The sequence below is a fragment of the Geotrypetes seraphini genome, chromosome 14, assembly GCF_902459505.1.
Source record: "Geotrypetes seraphini chromosome 14, aGeoSer1.1, whole genome shotgun sequence".
NCBI classification, from domain to species: domain Eukaryota; kingdom Metazoa; phylum Chordata; class Amphibia; order Gymnophiona; family Dermophiidae; genus Geotrypetes; species Geotrypetes seraphini.
The window spans coordinates 979,993-997,563 of NC_047097.1; the positions used below are offsets into that span (position 1 = coordinate 979,993).

Here is a 17,571-nt window from a genome sequence, read left to right on the forward strand (position 1 = left end):
GAGGGTGTATATTCGTTTCATTAGATGCACCCTTATTTCCACCCACTTTTTTGGGGGGAAAAAGTGCACCTTATGGAGCAAAAAATACGGTATCTCGAAGAACTAAGGCCAGTACTGGGCAGACTTGCCTGGTCTGTGTCCCATATATGGACATTCGAACAACAATGGGCTGGGGAGGGCTTCGATGGCTTTGACTGAGTAACAGGCAGATCTCTGGAAAAGGACAATTTAAATCAGTAATTTACAGAGAAGGTACGGTTGGGCAGATTGGATGGACCATTTGGGTCTTTATCTGTCGTCATGTTACTATGAGCTAGAGAATGAATTGAAGAACAGAATTTCTAAAATTTAACAGGGAGTATGATCTGAATTGATGACTGCCACCCTTTACTTTTTGAAAGAGAGCCAATACTACTGCATATAGGGGGAAATTCTATAACATGAAAACTAACGGGTAGTATCTAGATTTTCAGAAAGCTTTCGACAAAGTTCCTCATGAGAGGCTTTTAAGAAAATGAAAGAGTCATGGGATAGGAGGCAATGTTCAGTTGTGGATTAGGAATTGGTTATCAGATAGAAAACAGAGGGTTAAATAATGCTTTGCCTTATGTTTATTTTATGAGAACATAAGAATAGCCTTACTGGGTCAGACAAATGGTAGGGTTCAATGCCCATTTTTCTCAATGGAGGAGGGTATATAGTGGAGTGCCACAGGGATCTGTACTGGAACTGGTGATATTTAACTTATTTATAAATGATCTGGAAATTGGAATGACGAGTGAGATGATTAAAATTGCATTTGACACTAAGGTGTTCAAAGTTGTTAAAACGCATGCAGACTGTGAAAAGTGCAGGCAGACCTTAGGAAATCGGAAGACTGGCTGTCCAAATGGCATTTAATGTGGACAAAACCAAAGTGATGCACATTGGGAAGAATAACCCAAATCAGTTACCAGACACTAGGGTCAGTGCACAAGAAAAAGATCTGGGTGTCATTGTAGACAATACACTGAAACCATGCGCCCAAAGCAAAAATCAGAAAAGGGATGGTAAACAAGACTAAGAATGTATAATACCTCTGTATTGCTCCATGGTGCAACCTCACCTTGAGTATTGCATTCAAGTCTGGTCTTCTTATCTCAAAAAAAGATGTAGCAGAACTAAAAAAGGTTGAAAGAAGAGCAACCAAGATGGTAAAGGGGATAGAACTCCTCTCGTATGAGGAAAGACTTTAGAAGCTAGGGATCTTCAGCTTGGAAAAGAGACAGCTAAGAGCTGATATGATTGAAGTCTAAAAAAAATCCTGAGTAGTGTGGAATGGTTACAAGTGGATTGATTTTTTTACGCCATCAAAAATTACAATGACTAGGGGACACTCAATGAATTCACAGGGAAATAGTTTAAAAAACAATAGAAGGAAATATTTTTTCAATCAGAGTATAGTTAAGCTTTGGAATGCCAGAGGATTTGGTAAGAATGGTTAACGTAGCTGGTTTTAATAAAGATCTGGACAATTTCCTGGAGGAAAAGTTCATCTGCTATTGAGAAAGACATGGGGGAAGCCACAGCTTGCTCTGGATCAGTTGCGTTTTTGCCAGGTACTTGTTTTGTAGTATGATTTCTGGAATGTTTTGCAGAGTCTAGTACTCTGTAAAATTGATTATTGAAAGGCATTATATTTAGGAATTGCAAGAAGTTACATGCGCTTCAAATACTTCAAAATGCAGTAGCAAGGGTTATGATGGGAGTTAATTGGTATAGCTCTATGACTCCAATTTTAAAACTACATTGGTTATCAATTACTGTATATGGAGGAGTAGAATGGTCCACGGTAGTATGCAAAAAAAAAAAAAAAAATCAATCTCGTCTCCAACAAGGCTCATTTTGGTTCACTTGGTATGTCTTATTCAGCTTGATTAGACAGCATGCAGTGTTTGATTGTGTGTTGTGTATGGAGGTGATTGTGCATAAGTCGATTGTATGATGTCGTCTAGTTTGCAATCTGCACCCAAAAACTGTTTCCTTGGAAAGTCAGTCTGTCGTGGACTGATGTTCTTCGACTGGTCAATTTTCATCACTATAATGAAGGAAAACCTTTACCAGAAAGCTATAAGTTGGCATACGAGTCCGCGATAGCGGTATGGGCTTGAACAGCATACCAACACAACGCAGACTCTTGCGTTAGTAAGTTGAAGAAACTACACAAAGGAACACAGAACTCATCAATAAGAAGGTGATAGACAGAATGAAGAAATCTTTAAAAGTGAACTCAAAACAGCTGGTTGAGATTTTTTTTAAAAAGATGTTATCACTGAACTTAAAAATGAAGAAGATCGAGAATTCCTACAGAAATAAGGGCAGAATATGTTTTCTTGCTCTATGAGTGGAGCCGATCTTCAAAGAACTGCAGAAAAAGGCAGCATGAGGAAAAGAAAATCATGACAAAAGTGAGATGTGAGGAAAGTCGGAAACGCTACAAATGCTGCAAAACTTACAGCATCCACCATTGCCAGACATTCCAGACATTTTGTCTCATGCAGACAAAATGAAACCTGAGACCTTTGAAAAGCCACATGGCTCCCAGAAAAAGGAGGACGGATTGAAATATCTGGGTTTTACTTCCACATAGATGTCTCAATCCGTCCTCCTTTTTCCTTGAGCCTTATGGTAACCTTACCTTTGAAAGTCTTGTAACACAGAGAACAGTCATTTTTTTTATCTCTTGAGTGAAAGAGGATCCACAAAAGCGAAAATATTCCTTGTATAATGTATTTTTGTGCACTTGTTGTTCAATTTGAAAATGAATAAAGATTCTTAAAAAAAAAAAAAAAGAAAGAAAATATTCCTGAAGAAACATCCTACAGAGTGGACGGACGATCCAGTTCTCAAGGAACTTTAGAATCAGGCATCCAAACTGCCTGTTGTTAATGATGCAGCAGAATGAGGAACAGAAGCAATTTGTTCTTTGGCTAGTGGCCAGCCACTAAAAGAAGTTTCCTCCTGCATCAAAGGCAACTCATGTCATAGACCAGGGGTGTCCAACCTGCGGCCCCGGTTGAGGGCGATGCAGTGTTTTCCTCTGCTGCCCCCTGGTGTTTACAATCTTGCCGGCTCCCTCCTGTCTTGCTGCAGCGTTTGCGCAGCCCCAGAAACATTTTTTTTTGGCCAATGCGGCCCAGGGAAGCCAAAAGGTTGGACACCCCTGTCATAGACTATTTGTTGAGTACACAAGAAATACAATTCACTGTTAAGTTTAGCGGAAGTTTTAAAAAAACATATGCATTATGCTCTGGCTTAGAACGTGAGCATTCACCTCAGCTCTATTGGTGGCATGCCCTCCCGCTCTCATTGCCCCTCCCTGTAACTTTTTTGCCATTCTTCTTCTTGCAGCAGTACACCTAGGCCGCCTGTAGTCTGCTCCGGAATACGCCCTCCAACTCGTCCCACCCTTTTGATTCAACTTCCTGTTTCTGTTCAAGCGGCCTAGGTTTACTGCTGCAGTGCTGATGCTATAAGGAAGACAGATTTCAGATTTGAAGGTACACAGAGGGTGCGGGTGAGCTGGAGATCCCAGCCTGATTCTCAGGTGCACTACGGGTATTACTTGTAGATATGATGACCCCAGAATTTTTCAAAGCTTTTCTGAGCTGAAATGTCAAGTGTATGCGGTACCTCATCTTGGATGTCCTTCTTGATAAGAAAGGGCAAGTTATGCGCGATAGCTCTGAGCAAGGTAGCTGCATGCTGAACAGAGAGATAGGGCAGGATTCGAGCAACCATCCGCTTTCCTTTCCGGATGCACATGATCTGTACAAAGTGATCCTCATTTAACCTGGCAGGTAAAAACAAAGATGGCTATGAAAAATGGTTCCGCATAAGCCCATCTCTTCCTGCATCACACTTCCCAATGCTTTCTAGCTGGAATATTTGGAGCTTTTTCTTACCTCTCATTACAGGTAACATTCCCTCTTAGATTCTCATAAATCTCCACTAGCTTCTGTTTCCTATCCTCCATCAGAGAAGGGCGCTCTGAGTCAAGACTCTGTAGACAACGTCTCTCATAATCCTCAACATCCAGGAGGAGAGAAAACGTCTATAGGATCCAAAAGGGAAATAAGCTTGTTAAACTGTATGTGTGTATGTATGCAATTTATTTTACTTTGTTGTATATATTAATAGTAATCCAACAATAGAATGCTGGAAATGAAAAAGAAAAATTGTTATCCATTGTTATCATAGTATTGCCAAGTAGCTCATTCTTGTCGAGAGCCTAAGATACCCATGAAAATCAGAGGACAAGACATGAAATACAGTAAAGATGGCAGGTAGAGATCGACTGCCTTTGTTTCGGGTTGCGCATTCCTCTATGCCTCGTTCAAAGAGTGATGGTCACTTAAGTTGCACTTTGATTCCATCCTCTTTAGTCTTTTAGTTTTTAAAAATTCCTAGCACAGCAGTTTAAAATAGAGAATAATAGTTGATATAATTATTAAATATTATATGATGTCTAAAATTATAGTAAGGACTATATAATGATATGTTGTATTTACAGTAAGTTATGGAAATATCAAGTGTATACTTAATGCAATTGTATGAATTTTTATGATACACTTGTTATATGAAAAATGAATAAAAAAATAAAATAAAATAAAATGGAAAGGGTGCTTGCTATGCAACAAGGAAATTATCATAAGTTTTAAAAGATTTGGGGGCCATTGATTATTTATTCTAATGATCAGACATCTTAAACACCTTAGTATTGGATAAGATATAGGGGGGTGGGATTATGAATGATAATTGTTAATTATTAATGCATGGGTGGGTGGGGTGGAATTCTTTTATATTTATATATTTGGAGGAATATAAATAAGATTGTCAAGTGATTACCGTATTTTCACGCATATAACGCGCGCGTTATACACGATTTTACAAACCGAGCATAACCATGCGCGTTATACGTGTGAGCGCGTTTTACAATTTTTTTTTTACATTCTGATCCGGCATTCCCCCTGCGAACCGGCATCCTTCCCCCCCCCCCGCTCACGTCACTCCCCCTCCCCGCGATCCTACATCCCCCCCAGCACCGCAAATACATCTCTTACCCGATTGGGCACTGGCACCGGCACCAGCACCAATGCACAGCATGTGCCAGTGGCCGAAGATCCTCCCTTGTTGGTTTGGGCTGGGCTGGGCTGGGCTGCGAGAGAGATCCTCCTTCTTCCTCTGCCGGGCTGGACTAGGCTTTGAGCATTTGCGCATGCTCAAAGCCTTTTGGTCTCGCTCTCTCCGAGAAAATGTTAGTAATGCTGTTTCTTGGTCCATTTTATCAAATCCTTTTCTTTTTTTTTTAAATATTTTATTTATAAATTTTTCATTCTTACAATAATTTAATTGTACATAAAACTTCAATTAACACATGAAAAATTATGATTACAAATAATTCATCTTATCACATAAAATATAACCCTCCCCCTTTTTTTCATTTCTTAAATCCATATAATATTCATTCCCCTCCCCTCCCCATTCTTATATAATCATTACTAATGTGCTATGAAATCTGATCATTGAAATAACGAGTCAATGGTTCCCAAATTTTCTTAAAATTATGAATATTTCCCTGTTGTAATGCTATTGTTTTTTCCATTTTGTATATATGACAGACTGAATTCCACCAAAATGTAAAATTTAATTTGGTGTAGTCCTTCCAATTTTGAGTTATTTGTTGCATGGCGATCCCTGTCAATATTAATAATAGTTTGTTATTGTTTGCTGAAATCGGACTCTGAGTTCTCATTGCTGTACCAAATAGTATAGTATCATATGAGAGTCCTACATGATTTTCTAGTAATTCATTAATTTGGGGCCAAATTAGTTTCCAAAATGCATTTATACAGGGACAAAAAAAAATTAAGTGATCTAATGTCCCGACTTCTACTCTGCAATGCCAGCATCTATTAGATCTAGTACTATCTATTTTTTGTAAACGCGTAGGGGTCCATAAAGTTCTATGTAACAAAAACAACCAAGTTTGACTCATAGATGCTGACTTTGTAGATCTTAATCTCCAGGACCAAAATCGTGGCCATTGAGATTCAGAAATTGTCTGACCAATCTCAATACTCCAAATATCCCTAAGTCCAGTTTTCTTTTTTTTATTTAAAAATCCATTTAACAATTTGTACCATTTTGCGGCTTGGTGACCCAAGAAATCCGCCTGGAAACATAGAACCTGCTTACTATATTGAGTATTAAGCACTTTCCATTCAGGGAACCCTGCCTGAATAGCTTGCTTCAATTGCAACCATTTAAAATATTGTGTTTTATTTAATCCAAATTTATGTTGCAATTGTGAAAAACTAAGCATTGTTCCTTCTGAAATAACATCATTCAATGTTCGTATACCTGCAATTATCCATTGTTTCCAGACGATTTTGTATCCGCCAATCTTGATCCTGGAGTTTACCCAAATTGATTGATTTAATGATTTAGCAATTGGTTCTGGTGATAGATTACTAATATATCTTAATGTCTTCCAAGTATCCAATAGAATTCTGTTATCCTTATATCGTCTTGGCATGTTTATACTAATTAGATGTTCTAAATGTAATGGGAACAGGAGCCGCCATTCTAGATATAGCCAATCTGGTACATTCTCCATGAGATCTGGGAGGATCCAATATATACCCTGTCTTAGAATATAGGCTTGATGATACCTATAAAAATTTGGAAAATTTACCCCCTCCCTCCACAATTGGTCTTTGTAAAGATACTAAAGCAATTCTGGGTCTTTTCCCAAACCAAACAAACTTTGTAAGAATATTATTTAACTTTTTATAGAATGACCCCTCAAAAAATATTGGTATCATACTCATTTGATAACAAACCACAGGCAACATCATCATTTTAATTGTTTGGACTCTTCCCCACCAAGAAAGATGTAAAGGATTCCATTGCTCACACATTTCTGTTATTTTTTTTAATAAAAGTTTTTCATTTTCTTTGACTGTATCTTCAATTGTATTTTTGATAATAATTCCTAAATATTTTAAACCTTCTTCTTTCCAAATAAATGAATATGAATCAAATAATCCTTTGGTACAATGAACATTAATTGGAAGAATTTCCGATTTACTCCAATTAATTTTATATCCAGAAAATTTCCCAAATTTCTCTAGAAGATTAAGTAAACTTGGAACAGTATTCCCCGGTTCTCTTAAATATAATAATATATCATCTGCATATGCAGAAAGTTTAAATTCCCAGTAAGAAAATGGGATTCCCTTTATCTCCTTAGTTTGATTAATTGCAATTAATAAGGGTTCTAAAACAATATCAAAAAGTAAGGGGGACAAAGGACATCCTTGTCTAACTCCCCTACGCAAGTTAAATCTATCTGATAAATTGTTATTGATATATAATCTTGCACCAGGAGAGCTATACAAAGTCTGAACCATTTTAATAAAACCGGGGCCTATTCCAAACCATTCCAGAGCTTGATACATATAACGCCATTCCACTCTATCAAATGCTTTTTCTGCATCTAAAGATAGCATAAAAGCTGGATCATTCAAATTTTTCACTAAATTTAAAGAGTGAAATGCTAATCTAGTATTGTTTGATGAGTGTCTTTTAGCAATAAATCCTGTTTGGTGTACATCAATAATAAAAGGAAGAGCTTTTGCCAATCTTATTGCTAATACTTTAGCAATCAACTTACCATCTACATTTAATAAAGAGATAGGCCTGTAGTTTGAAACCAAGGTAGGATCCTTGTTTGGTTTTGGTAAGACAATAATTACCGAATCAGCCATATTACCTGATATATTCCCATTATTTATTTGGTATTGATACAAATTTAATAAATATGGTAAGATGATATTTTGAAATGTTTTATAGAATTCAACAGTATAACCATCACCACCCAGAGCGGATCCAACTCTAAGAGACTTCAATGCTGATTCTATTTCTTTTAAAGATATAGGATCTTCTAAACTTAGTTTTATATGATCCGGAACATTTGGTCCAATAAATGAGTTTAAGAAATTTAATCCCTCTTGTTCTTTATTTTCATAAGATTCAGAAGAATATAAATCTTTATAAAAATCAAGAAATTGTATTAAAATATCTTTGGTGTTAGTGTGTGTGTTGCCTTGTGTGTCTTTAATTGCAATAATCTTAGATTTCCTTTTTTTTGCTTTGAGAAAATTAGCTAATAATCTTCCAGCTTTGTTTGAATTACCATAATACTGAACTTGCTTATAGAAGATATCTTTCCTCACAAATTGAGAAGAAATCTCATTAAATTTTGCTTTTACTTTTAATAAATTTTGTAATGTATTATGTTCCATTTCTCAATTAATTTATTCTCTAATACTTTAATTTGTTTTTCCAAATCAACATATTGTTTTTTAAGTTGTTTTTTGATAAATGCTGAATATGAAATAATATTTCCTCTTATTGTTGCTTTAAATGCGTCCCACAAAATCTCAGCATTAATATTGTCTGAATTATTTATTTGAAAAAATTCATTCATCTTTAATTTAAAATCTTCCAGAAAGTTTGAATCCGCAAGTAAAGCATTATCAAATCTCCAAATTGGATTGAAATGTTCTACATCATTATTCTGAAAGTCAATCCACACACCAGCATGATCTGAAATTACAATGGGATCAATAACTGCATTCATCACTCGCTGCGCTATATTATTAGACACGAATATATAATCAATTTGTGAGAAAAATTTGTGGACCTGAGAACAAAAAGAGAATTCCCGATCATTAAAATGAAGAATACGCCATATATCAACTAAATTACAAGATTGAACCAAATTATCTAAACCTAACGATTTCATAATTCTACTTGGTCTCTTATCCAAAATTGGATCCATTACAGCATTGAAATCCCCCACTACTATTAAATTAGAAGCAGCCAGTGGTAACAGTAATTGTTGAACTTGTTTGAAAAACTCCATTTGATTCGAATTAGGAGATAAATTTAATAAATCCAGGGTTGTATTTCCCAGAACCATATTGATATGCACCCATCTTCCTAAAGGATCATGGTTTATTAATTTGAAATCAGCAGTGCACTTCCTATTTATCAGGACAGCAACCCCAGCTTTTTTCCCTATTGCAGGTGCAAAGAAGCATTTAGAAATCCAATCCCCAGATAACTTTTTAGATTCATGCTCAGAAAGGTGCGACTCTTGAATAAAATATATGTCCGCATTTTGCTTTTTAATGGAACGTTAGTACTTTCTTTCTCTTAATGGGATGATTTAAACCATTGACATTAATAGAATAAATTTTTATATCAAATACTTCTATAATAATAAAGATGATCAGACCTCAGCACATTAAGTAAATATATTTTCTTCATCCAATCCCCCCATCCCTTACCCCCCCCCCCCCCGAAAATAAGATTATAAAAGAAAAATTCAAATTTTACATTTATCCTATTTTCAATAAACATTTCAATTTCTGCACTTTTCCCAACTTCATGTCTTAAAGAAACATTAATCATCCCCCTCCCCCTCCCCTTCCCATCCCTCCACCCTATTCCCACCCCCCCACCCTTTAATAAATGTGTAAGCTTGAAAACACACATAGATAATCAGGTAAAAAGAATTCCCCCCATAGAACATTCAAAAAACAAAAAAAAAATCTATAATCATAAGTTACACAAAAAATATTTTAACAATTAAACCCTTTCCTCAAATCCCTAATATCTAAACCGACCCCCTTAAAAGAATTTTCTTTAATAAAAACCAAACAAAACTTTTATGTAGAGCCCCAATCGATATTAAGAATAAAGTGATTCATAACAAAAATCATTTTTTTTCCTCCTTTCCTGCTTTTTCTTTCTTCCTCTTCCTTTTCCATTCCAATAATATTTTTACATAAAAGCATATTACTATATAAGTAATACCATATGAGGTTACTCATCAAAACTACATTAGCATCAAAAATAAACAGCCTGTAAGTGACTCCATAAAAGGATAAGATTCCAAATATGAAACCCTTTCAATTCTAAAGCCAGTAAACTGTACTAACTGTATTAATGACTGTATTAAAAGCACCAAATATATAATACCTTGAACTGCATCTTTTAAAGAAATTAAAATGCAACACAGAGCATCTAAAAAATAAATAATAAAGATCATGTCTCTAAGTAATCATAAGCTCCTCTTGTTTCTGCAAAAAGTCCTGCAACTCTTCTGGTTCCTTGAAATTCATTGTTTTATTCTTGAAAGTCACTTTCATCATCGCTGGATAAATCAGCCCATATTTTGCTCCAAGACTTCTGAGCTGTGGTCTCATATCAAGAAATTTTTTTCTCTTTGCTGCAGTGGCAGGAGCAAAATCTGGAACAAAGTGTATGCGAGAGTCCTGAAACTTTAAGTTCTTATTTTCTTTAGCCAGCCGAATAATATCCAATACTTGCTGATGTCTTAAGAGCTTGAATATTATTGGACGAGGTCCCCTTTGAGTATCATTCCTCCTGACTGGTATTCTGTGAGCTCTTTCGATTTCAATAGGATATTTAAAGTTGAGAGGGAGGATTTTAGGGAGGAGATTCTCCAGAAAGGAAGTAATATTATTTTCTTCTGCTTCTTCCGGGATCCCAAGTAATCTTAAATTACTCCTTCTCTCCCTATTACTACAATCCTCCAGCATTTGCGTAAGTATATCCATTTTCTTTTGCACCGGCTTGAATTTGAATAAATCTGTTTCAACTGCCAGCATTCTATCAGTAAGATTAACAATCTTATTCTCCACCAGCTCCATTTTCCTGTTAAGAATATTTACTTCCTTCTTAACCTCTTTAATATCCTTGGAGTTTCCTAGCACAATTTCTTTAATTGCTTTCAGTTCCTTCAATATTTCAGCTGTTTCAACAACTTCCTTCTCTGCCTGTTTTTTCGAAGGGGTCGGAGGCTCGGGTTTGGCTCTTTTTGCACTTGCCGGCATCACAAAAGCTGAATCAGCTTTGTTATTCTTTCCAGACGCCATATTTATAATTAATTCTCCCGTATCCAACAAGAAAAGTTAACTTTTGTAACTTAAATAATCTTTAAAACGATTTATCGGGACGGAGCTCACCGTTCACCCGACTATTGCCATGCGCTTCCAAGCCACACCCCCTCTCAAATCCTTTTCATATTTTAAAAGTCTCTATCATATCCCCCTCAGTCTTCTCTTCTCAGTTTCCTGAGTCGATCTTTGTAATCCAAATGCTCCATCCCTTTGACAAGTTTCGTGGCTCGCCTCTGCACTCTCTGCAGCAGAGTTATATCTTTCTTAAGGTATGGAGACCAGTGTTGAACACAGTATTCTAAATGCGGTCTGACCATTGTTCTGTAAAGCGGCATTATGACCTCTTCCGATCTACTCGTAATCCCCTTCTTAATTATGCCCAACATCCTGTTTGCTTTCTTTGCTGCCGCCGCACATTGTACCGATGGTTTAAGGGTACTGTCAATCAGGGAGGATCTTCGGGCATTGGTGCTGGTGCCGGTGCCCAATCGGGTAAGAGTTGTATTTGCGGTGCTGGGGGGGATGACGCGAGCGGGGGGGAGGATGTCGGTTCGGAGTAGGCGGGAGGAGGTTTTAGCATGCGCGGTATATGCGTGTGCGCACTATACTAACATTTTATTACATAAATTTGTGTTCCCCGCGCGGTATACCCGTGTGCGCGTTTTACACTGGTGCGCGGTATATGAGTGAAAATACGGTAGTTAAAAATCTTTCTGATTGATTATTATACACTTGTTGTAATATTTGAAAATGAATAAAGATTTATTAAAAAAAAAAAAAAAAAATTGTGTCTCTATTAATACAAACCAAAAGTAAGATAACGTCATGTGTGTAAATCAAACATGGACATTGTTTAAAGAACTTAAGAATTTCTGCTGCTGGGTCAGACTAGTGGTCCATCGTGCCCAGCAGTCCGCTCACGCGACAGCCCTTAGGTCAAAGACCAATGCCCTAACTGAGACCAGCCCTACCTGCATACGTTCCGGTTCAGCAGGAACTCGTCTAACTTTGTCTTGAATCCCTGGAGGGTGTTTTCCCCTATAACAGCCTCCGGAAGAGCGTTCCAGTTCTCTACCACTCTCTGGGTGAAGAAGAACTTCCTTACGTTTGTACGGAATCTATCCCCTTTTAACTTTAGAGAGTGCCCTCTCGTTCTCCCTACCTTGGAGAGGGTGAACAACATGTCCTTATCTACTAAGGGCTCCTTTTACGAAGGCGCATTAGCGGTTTAATGCGCGTAATAGCACACGCTAAAACGCCGTCCACGCTAGCCGCTACTGCCTCCTCTTGAGCAGGCGGTAGTTTTCCGGCTAGCGCGGGGGTTAGCACGTGATGAAAAGTCATGCGCGTTAAACCCGCTAACACGCCTTCGTAAAAGGAGCCCTAAGTCTATTCCCTTCATTATCTTGACTAAAGATAGCATCTTGGACACCCTTTCAGTATTTATTCTATGTTCGGATGCACTAAAGTCGGCGATCGTCGCTAAACCTGTTTTCACAACTTTAGCGACAATCGCTATTACCGACCTGATGCACAAAACGGACCGCCGTGTTTTTCCCCTCGATCGCCCATTTCCGATCCGGCCATACAAATTAGCTAAAACCTCAGGCAAAATAGCCAAGCGATTGATGCACTAACATCGCTTTGTTATTCCAAAAAATTGTGGTTTTAGCGATCGTAAAAAACAACTTGGCTAGCTGGTTTTTGTCATTTTTTCATTGGCAGATTTTGTGTGTGATACATATGCAAAATATCTGTCCCATAAAAAGTCTCCCATCACCAATGACGGTCCTCCCCAACGACCAACACCCCCCCTCCCCCCTGTTCCTCCCCAACCCAAAACAAATGACAGGAGGGATGCCCAAACCCTGCTGCCATGCAGAACACCTCCACGCCTCACCCCCATAACCTTCCCCCCAAATGTTGCAAGCAAAAAGCCTACTCTCAGGCTCCCGACTGTCTAAATGAGGGGAGGTTCAGGGAGTGAGGGGCATCCAGTGGCAGGAGGGAGTGGGTATCCCTCCGCCATATTTTGGGGGCTCTTTAAATACAGGCATTACTTCAGAAATACTACCCCTACTCAACTGCACAGATCTATCTTGACGAGGCTGATCCACCAAATGTTAGTATCAAGCATATGAAAAGCAGACGACACATCCAATGAGCCTACGCAATAGGTGGTATTTCTGTCTATCCCCCTCCTCAATTCAATCAATCATAGAAAACATCAATGATTCAACACTACGTACAGCATTCTCTCTACACTAAACTAGCTCAGCTTGGGTTCTAGATATATTCAGCCATTTGAACAAATTTACATAATGGGACAAAAAGGTCACTCTGTATCATAAACTCACGTGCAAATATATCACACATTTTAATTGTACCATTATTTACTTACTTTCTCAATGACGAAAAGAGTTTGGCGCCTTTTGTCCCGTACTTGCTTTTCCTTCGTCTCCTGTTCAGGTGTGGAAGAGAGAAAAGAGAGAAACTTTGGCATTATGTGACTACTAGGACAATCAGTCATAGAAATCAAGGCTCTCAAGAGGCCCGTTTAGATTAAGAGGGCTAAGGCCTAGATTCAGTAAGCCCACCGTGGGTGATCTGAGGCAGGTCGACCAATTCACCAACCATCCGCAGACCATCTACTTTGCCTGTAGATGGTCTGCACATGTGTTTGCTGTCCGTTGGTTTGGTTTTTTTTACTCGCCCCAACTCTCCTGCTCTCTGCCGCCCTTCCCTGCAATGTGAGCCCGTGGTTTTAACTTGCCTCGGGCTCGCGCTGCAGGGAAGGGCGGAAAGCAGGAGCTGAGAGCTTTTTTCAGCAGGAGAATCGTGGCAGAGAGCAGGGCTGGTGGAAGTTGGCTGGGATTTCAGGGTGGCAAGGAGCAGGAGAGTTGGCAGGGACGTGTCCTCAGCAGTCGCTTGTTTTGGGATCGGCCAGCCGTCGGTGTTCCTCATTTTTTTTAGTGAATCGCTGTCTGCCTACATTTGCATGCTGCTCCCCCTCATTTGTATGAACGGATCGGATTGGGTGCAGGAGGAGGGTTGGGTCGCAAAGTGGTCGGGACACGATCGGTGTCCTTAGTGAATCTAGCCCTAAGTATTTCCATAACCAAGCTGTCAAAGGGAACTCACTTTGAGGTTTCGTTACAGAAGGCAAGAAATCAAGCGTAAAAGAAAAGTGATGTTATCGGTAAGAATGGCAGCTTGAGTGCTGAGTTCCAGAGGCACCCACTCTCAATGTGCTTCTTCCCTCAGATCTATCATATACTATCGGCTGAGCGAAGTCGCAGCAGGATATGTCCACCCCCAAACAATTAACAGATAATACAATAGCTCAAAGGTAGCAGCAGCACTGCAGAAGAACCACACGGCAAAAATGGCGTCTGATGACACAGGGCAGGTAAACTCCACAGCACCCCCACAAGTCGAGTTGGTCTCCTCTCTACTGAAATGTGTGAATGGTTTCAAGAGGTCTGAACTGCAGAAGTGCTGGAGGACCTCAAAAGAGATGTCTCAGATACTGGCCATAGAGTGGATGATGTAGAGAGAATCTGGAGGGTTTGCGAGAGCACATTGTGCAGTTGGAGACAGCTCAATAAAGGAGGAGGACCCGGAGAATCTCTCAAGACCAGGATAGGATTAATTCTTTGAGGGCCCCTAGGCACACAAGTCCATTGGTCAACCTAGCCCTGCCCCCTTTAAATGACCAGTTTTCGTCTTTACTTCTTTATTTCCACTTGTATTTCTTTTCTTTTTCTTTTTTTTCATTCAAAACAAACAAAGATTAGCATACCAGTGCACAGTTTTTCTTCTATGCAACCCCCAAACATCTCTGAACAAATCCCCCCCTTCCTAAACATCTCTGAACAAATCCCCCCTTCCTTCCCTTCCCACCTACTTACCCAGGACTTTAACTCTGAACCCTTTCCATACATATATAAAAGTGTTCAAATATATTGTAAAAGCTGTAATACTATCTGAAATATAAGTCTATATTAATAACCAAGTTTACAATACCACTCAACTGCCTCACTCTACGTCAACCAACTGTAACCCATATGTATGGATAAACAAGCAAATCTGTAACTCCTCTAGTACGTTCCACTCCATGTATGTTAACTTGTAATGAAACAACAAGGCAAGCGGTCTACCAAAGAATCCAACATGGAACAAAAGAAGATCAGCAGCCAATAAGGAGATTCAAATCAGGTTAATTCAATGCAAAGAAATGCAGAGTAATGCATTTGGGGATTAATAATAGGAAGGAACCGTATATGCTGGGAGGAGAGAAGCTGATATGCACAGACGGGGAGAGAGACCTTGGGGTGATAGTGTCCGAAGATCTAAAGGCGAAAAAACAGAGTGACAAGGCAGTGGCTGCTGCAAGAAGGATGCTGAGCTGTATAAAGAGAGGCGTAGTCAGTAGAAGGAAGAAGGTGTTGATGCCCCTGTACAGGTCATTGGTAAGGCCCCACTTGGAGAATTGTGTTCAGTTTTGGAGACCGTATCTGGCGAAGGACGAAGAAGACTTGAGGCGGTCCAGAGGAGGGCGATGAAAATGATAGGAGGCTTGCGCCAGAAGACGTACGAGGAGAGCCTGGAAGCCCTGAATATGTATACCCTAGAGGAAAGGAGAGACAGGGGAGATATGATTCAGACGTTTAAATACTTGAAGGGTATTAACGTAGAACAAAATCTTTTCCAGAGAAAGGAAAATGGTAAAACCAGAGGACATAATTTGAGGTTGAGGGGTGGTAGATTCAGGGGCAATGTTAGGAAATTCTACTTTACGGAGAGGGTAGTGGATGCCTGGAATGCGCTCCCGAGGGAGGTGGTGGAGAGTAAAACTGTTACTGAGTTCAAAGAAGCGTGGGATGAACACAGAGGATCTAGAATCAGAAAATAAGATTAAATATTGAACTAGGCCAGTACTGGGCAGACTTGCACGGTCTGTGTCTGTGTATGGCCGTTTGGTGGAGGATGGGCTGTGGAGGGCTTCAATGGCTGGGAGGGTGTAGATGGGCTGGAGTAAGTCTTAACAGAGATTTCAGCAGTTGGAACCCAAGCATAGTACTGGGTAAAGCTAAGAAGAAAAAATTTAAAAATTTAAATTGAATCAGGTTGGGCAGACTGAATGGACCATTCGGGTCTTTATCTGCCGTCATCTACTATGTTACTATAAGGTGCTCCCAAGAACCATACCCAATGCATTTCGCCAAACAAGGCTAGTCAACGCTAACAGAAAACCATGTCTTTCATACACACAGAACACAGATACACTCTCACCCAGAATGGAATAAGTAATCACAAACTAAAAATAGAAATATGTAGATAAAGGTTAAACTGAACTGCCAAGAAGCCAAACTGCATACAATGAAACACCACAGAAACAATGACACATAGCTCCCTAATATTCTGCAAAATATAAATATAGCAGATGTAAATCTGAAGAAACTGACAAACAATCACCATCCCTAATGCCGGCCCTGGGGCCCCCTTGACAATTTCAGGCCCTAGGCATGTGCCTACTGGGCCTACCCTTTAATCCGGCCCTGCTCAAGGAAGTGTAATCTGCGTATTCTTGGGGTTCTGCAGAACTGTGAACAAAAATGGCTGGCATAAGTTCCCGGCTCTGCATAGGGCAGGAGAATAGGAAGATCGTTCCTGCCCCACTTCACCGCTAGACCACCAGGCTTAAAAGTAAGGTGTGGAGAGGTCCGGGAAGTAGGAGGGAGGTGGGAATGGGTCAGAGTTGATCCTAAAGTTAGTCACAATTATTTTCGTATTCGCAGGCCAGCTTTGCAACTAACCCCCGTGAATATGGAGGGAGGAGTGTAATAATTCATTTTCAAACCTGAGTCTCTTATCACTATACTCATTGTGCTCTGATTTCTCTTTCTCTGCACTAAAGGTGCTAACTCACCATATCTACCATTTCCTGTAATAACCATTATTGTAAGACTCTCCATAAATCTAATTAAACCTATTTAATTAAAAACACCTAAAACAAAAACCCAAAGGAACGGTACAGTTTAGGGGGTGAAGAACTTATGTGTATGACAGAAGAGCGGAATTTGGGTGTGATTGTATGTGATGATCTTAAGGTGGCCAAATAGGTTGAAAAGGTGGCAGCGAAAGCTAGAAGGATGCTAGGTTATACAGGGAGAGGTTTGGCCAGTAGGAAAAAGGAGGTATTGATGCCTCTGTATAAGACTCTGGCGAGACCTCATTTAGAATATTGTGTACAATTCTGGAGGCTGCACCTTCAAAAAGATATAAAGAGGATGGAGTCAGTCCAGAGGAAGGCTACTAAAATGGAGTGTTGTCTTCATCATAAGGCGTATGAGGACAGACTTAAAGATCTCAATCTGTATACTTTGGAGGAAAGGCGGGAGAGGGGCGATATGAAAGACATTTAAATACAGACATAATGTAAATGCGCATGAGTCGAGTCTCTTTCATGAGAGGGCATAGGATGAAGTTAAGAGGTGACAGGCACCGGAGTAATCTAATGAAATACTTTTTT

General features: G+C 39.3%; 1 protein-coding gene across 4 annotated transcripts in view; it reads right to left on the reverse strand.

Moving 5' to 3' along the window:
* The window catches only part of PATL1 (PAT1 homolog 1, processing body mRNA decay factor), a 108,892-nt gene that overhangs the window by 40,064 nt on the left and 51,257 nt on the right, over positions 1-17,571 (reverse strand). For all 4 annotated transcript variants that reach the window (XR_004537013.1, XM_033920968.1, XM_033920967.1 and 1 more), the window contains exons 13-15: positions 13,438-13,497; positions 3,945-4,093; positions 3,673-3,832 (exon numbers count right to left, since the gene is read on the reverse strand). Coding sequence is in view for 3 of the 4 variants with exons in the window: in XM_033920968.1 (XP_033776859.1) it covers positions 3,673-3,832; positions 3,945-4,093; positions 13,438-13,497 (369 nt within the window). In the remaining variant the exon portion in view is untranslated. The remainder of the gene's footprint in view (positions 1-3,672; positions 3,833-3,944; positions 4,094-13,437; positions 13,498-17,571) is intronic.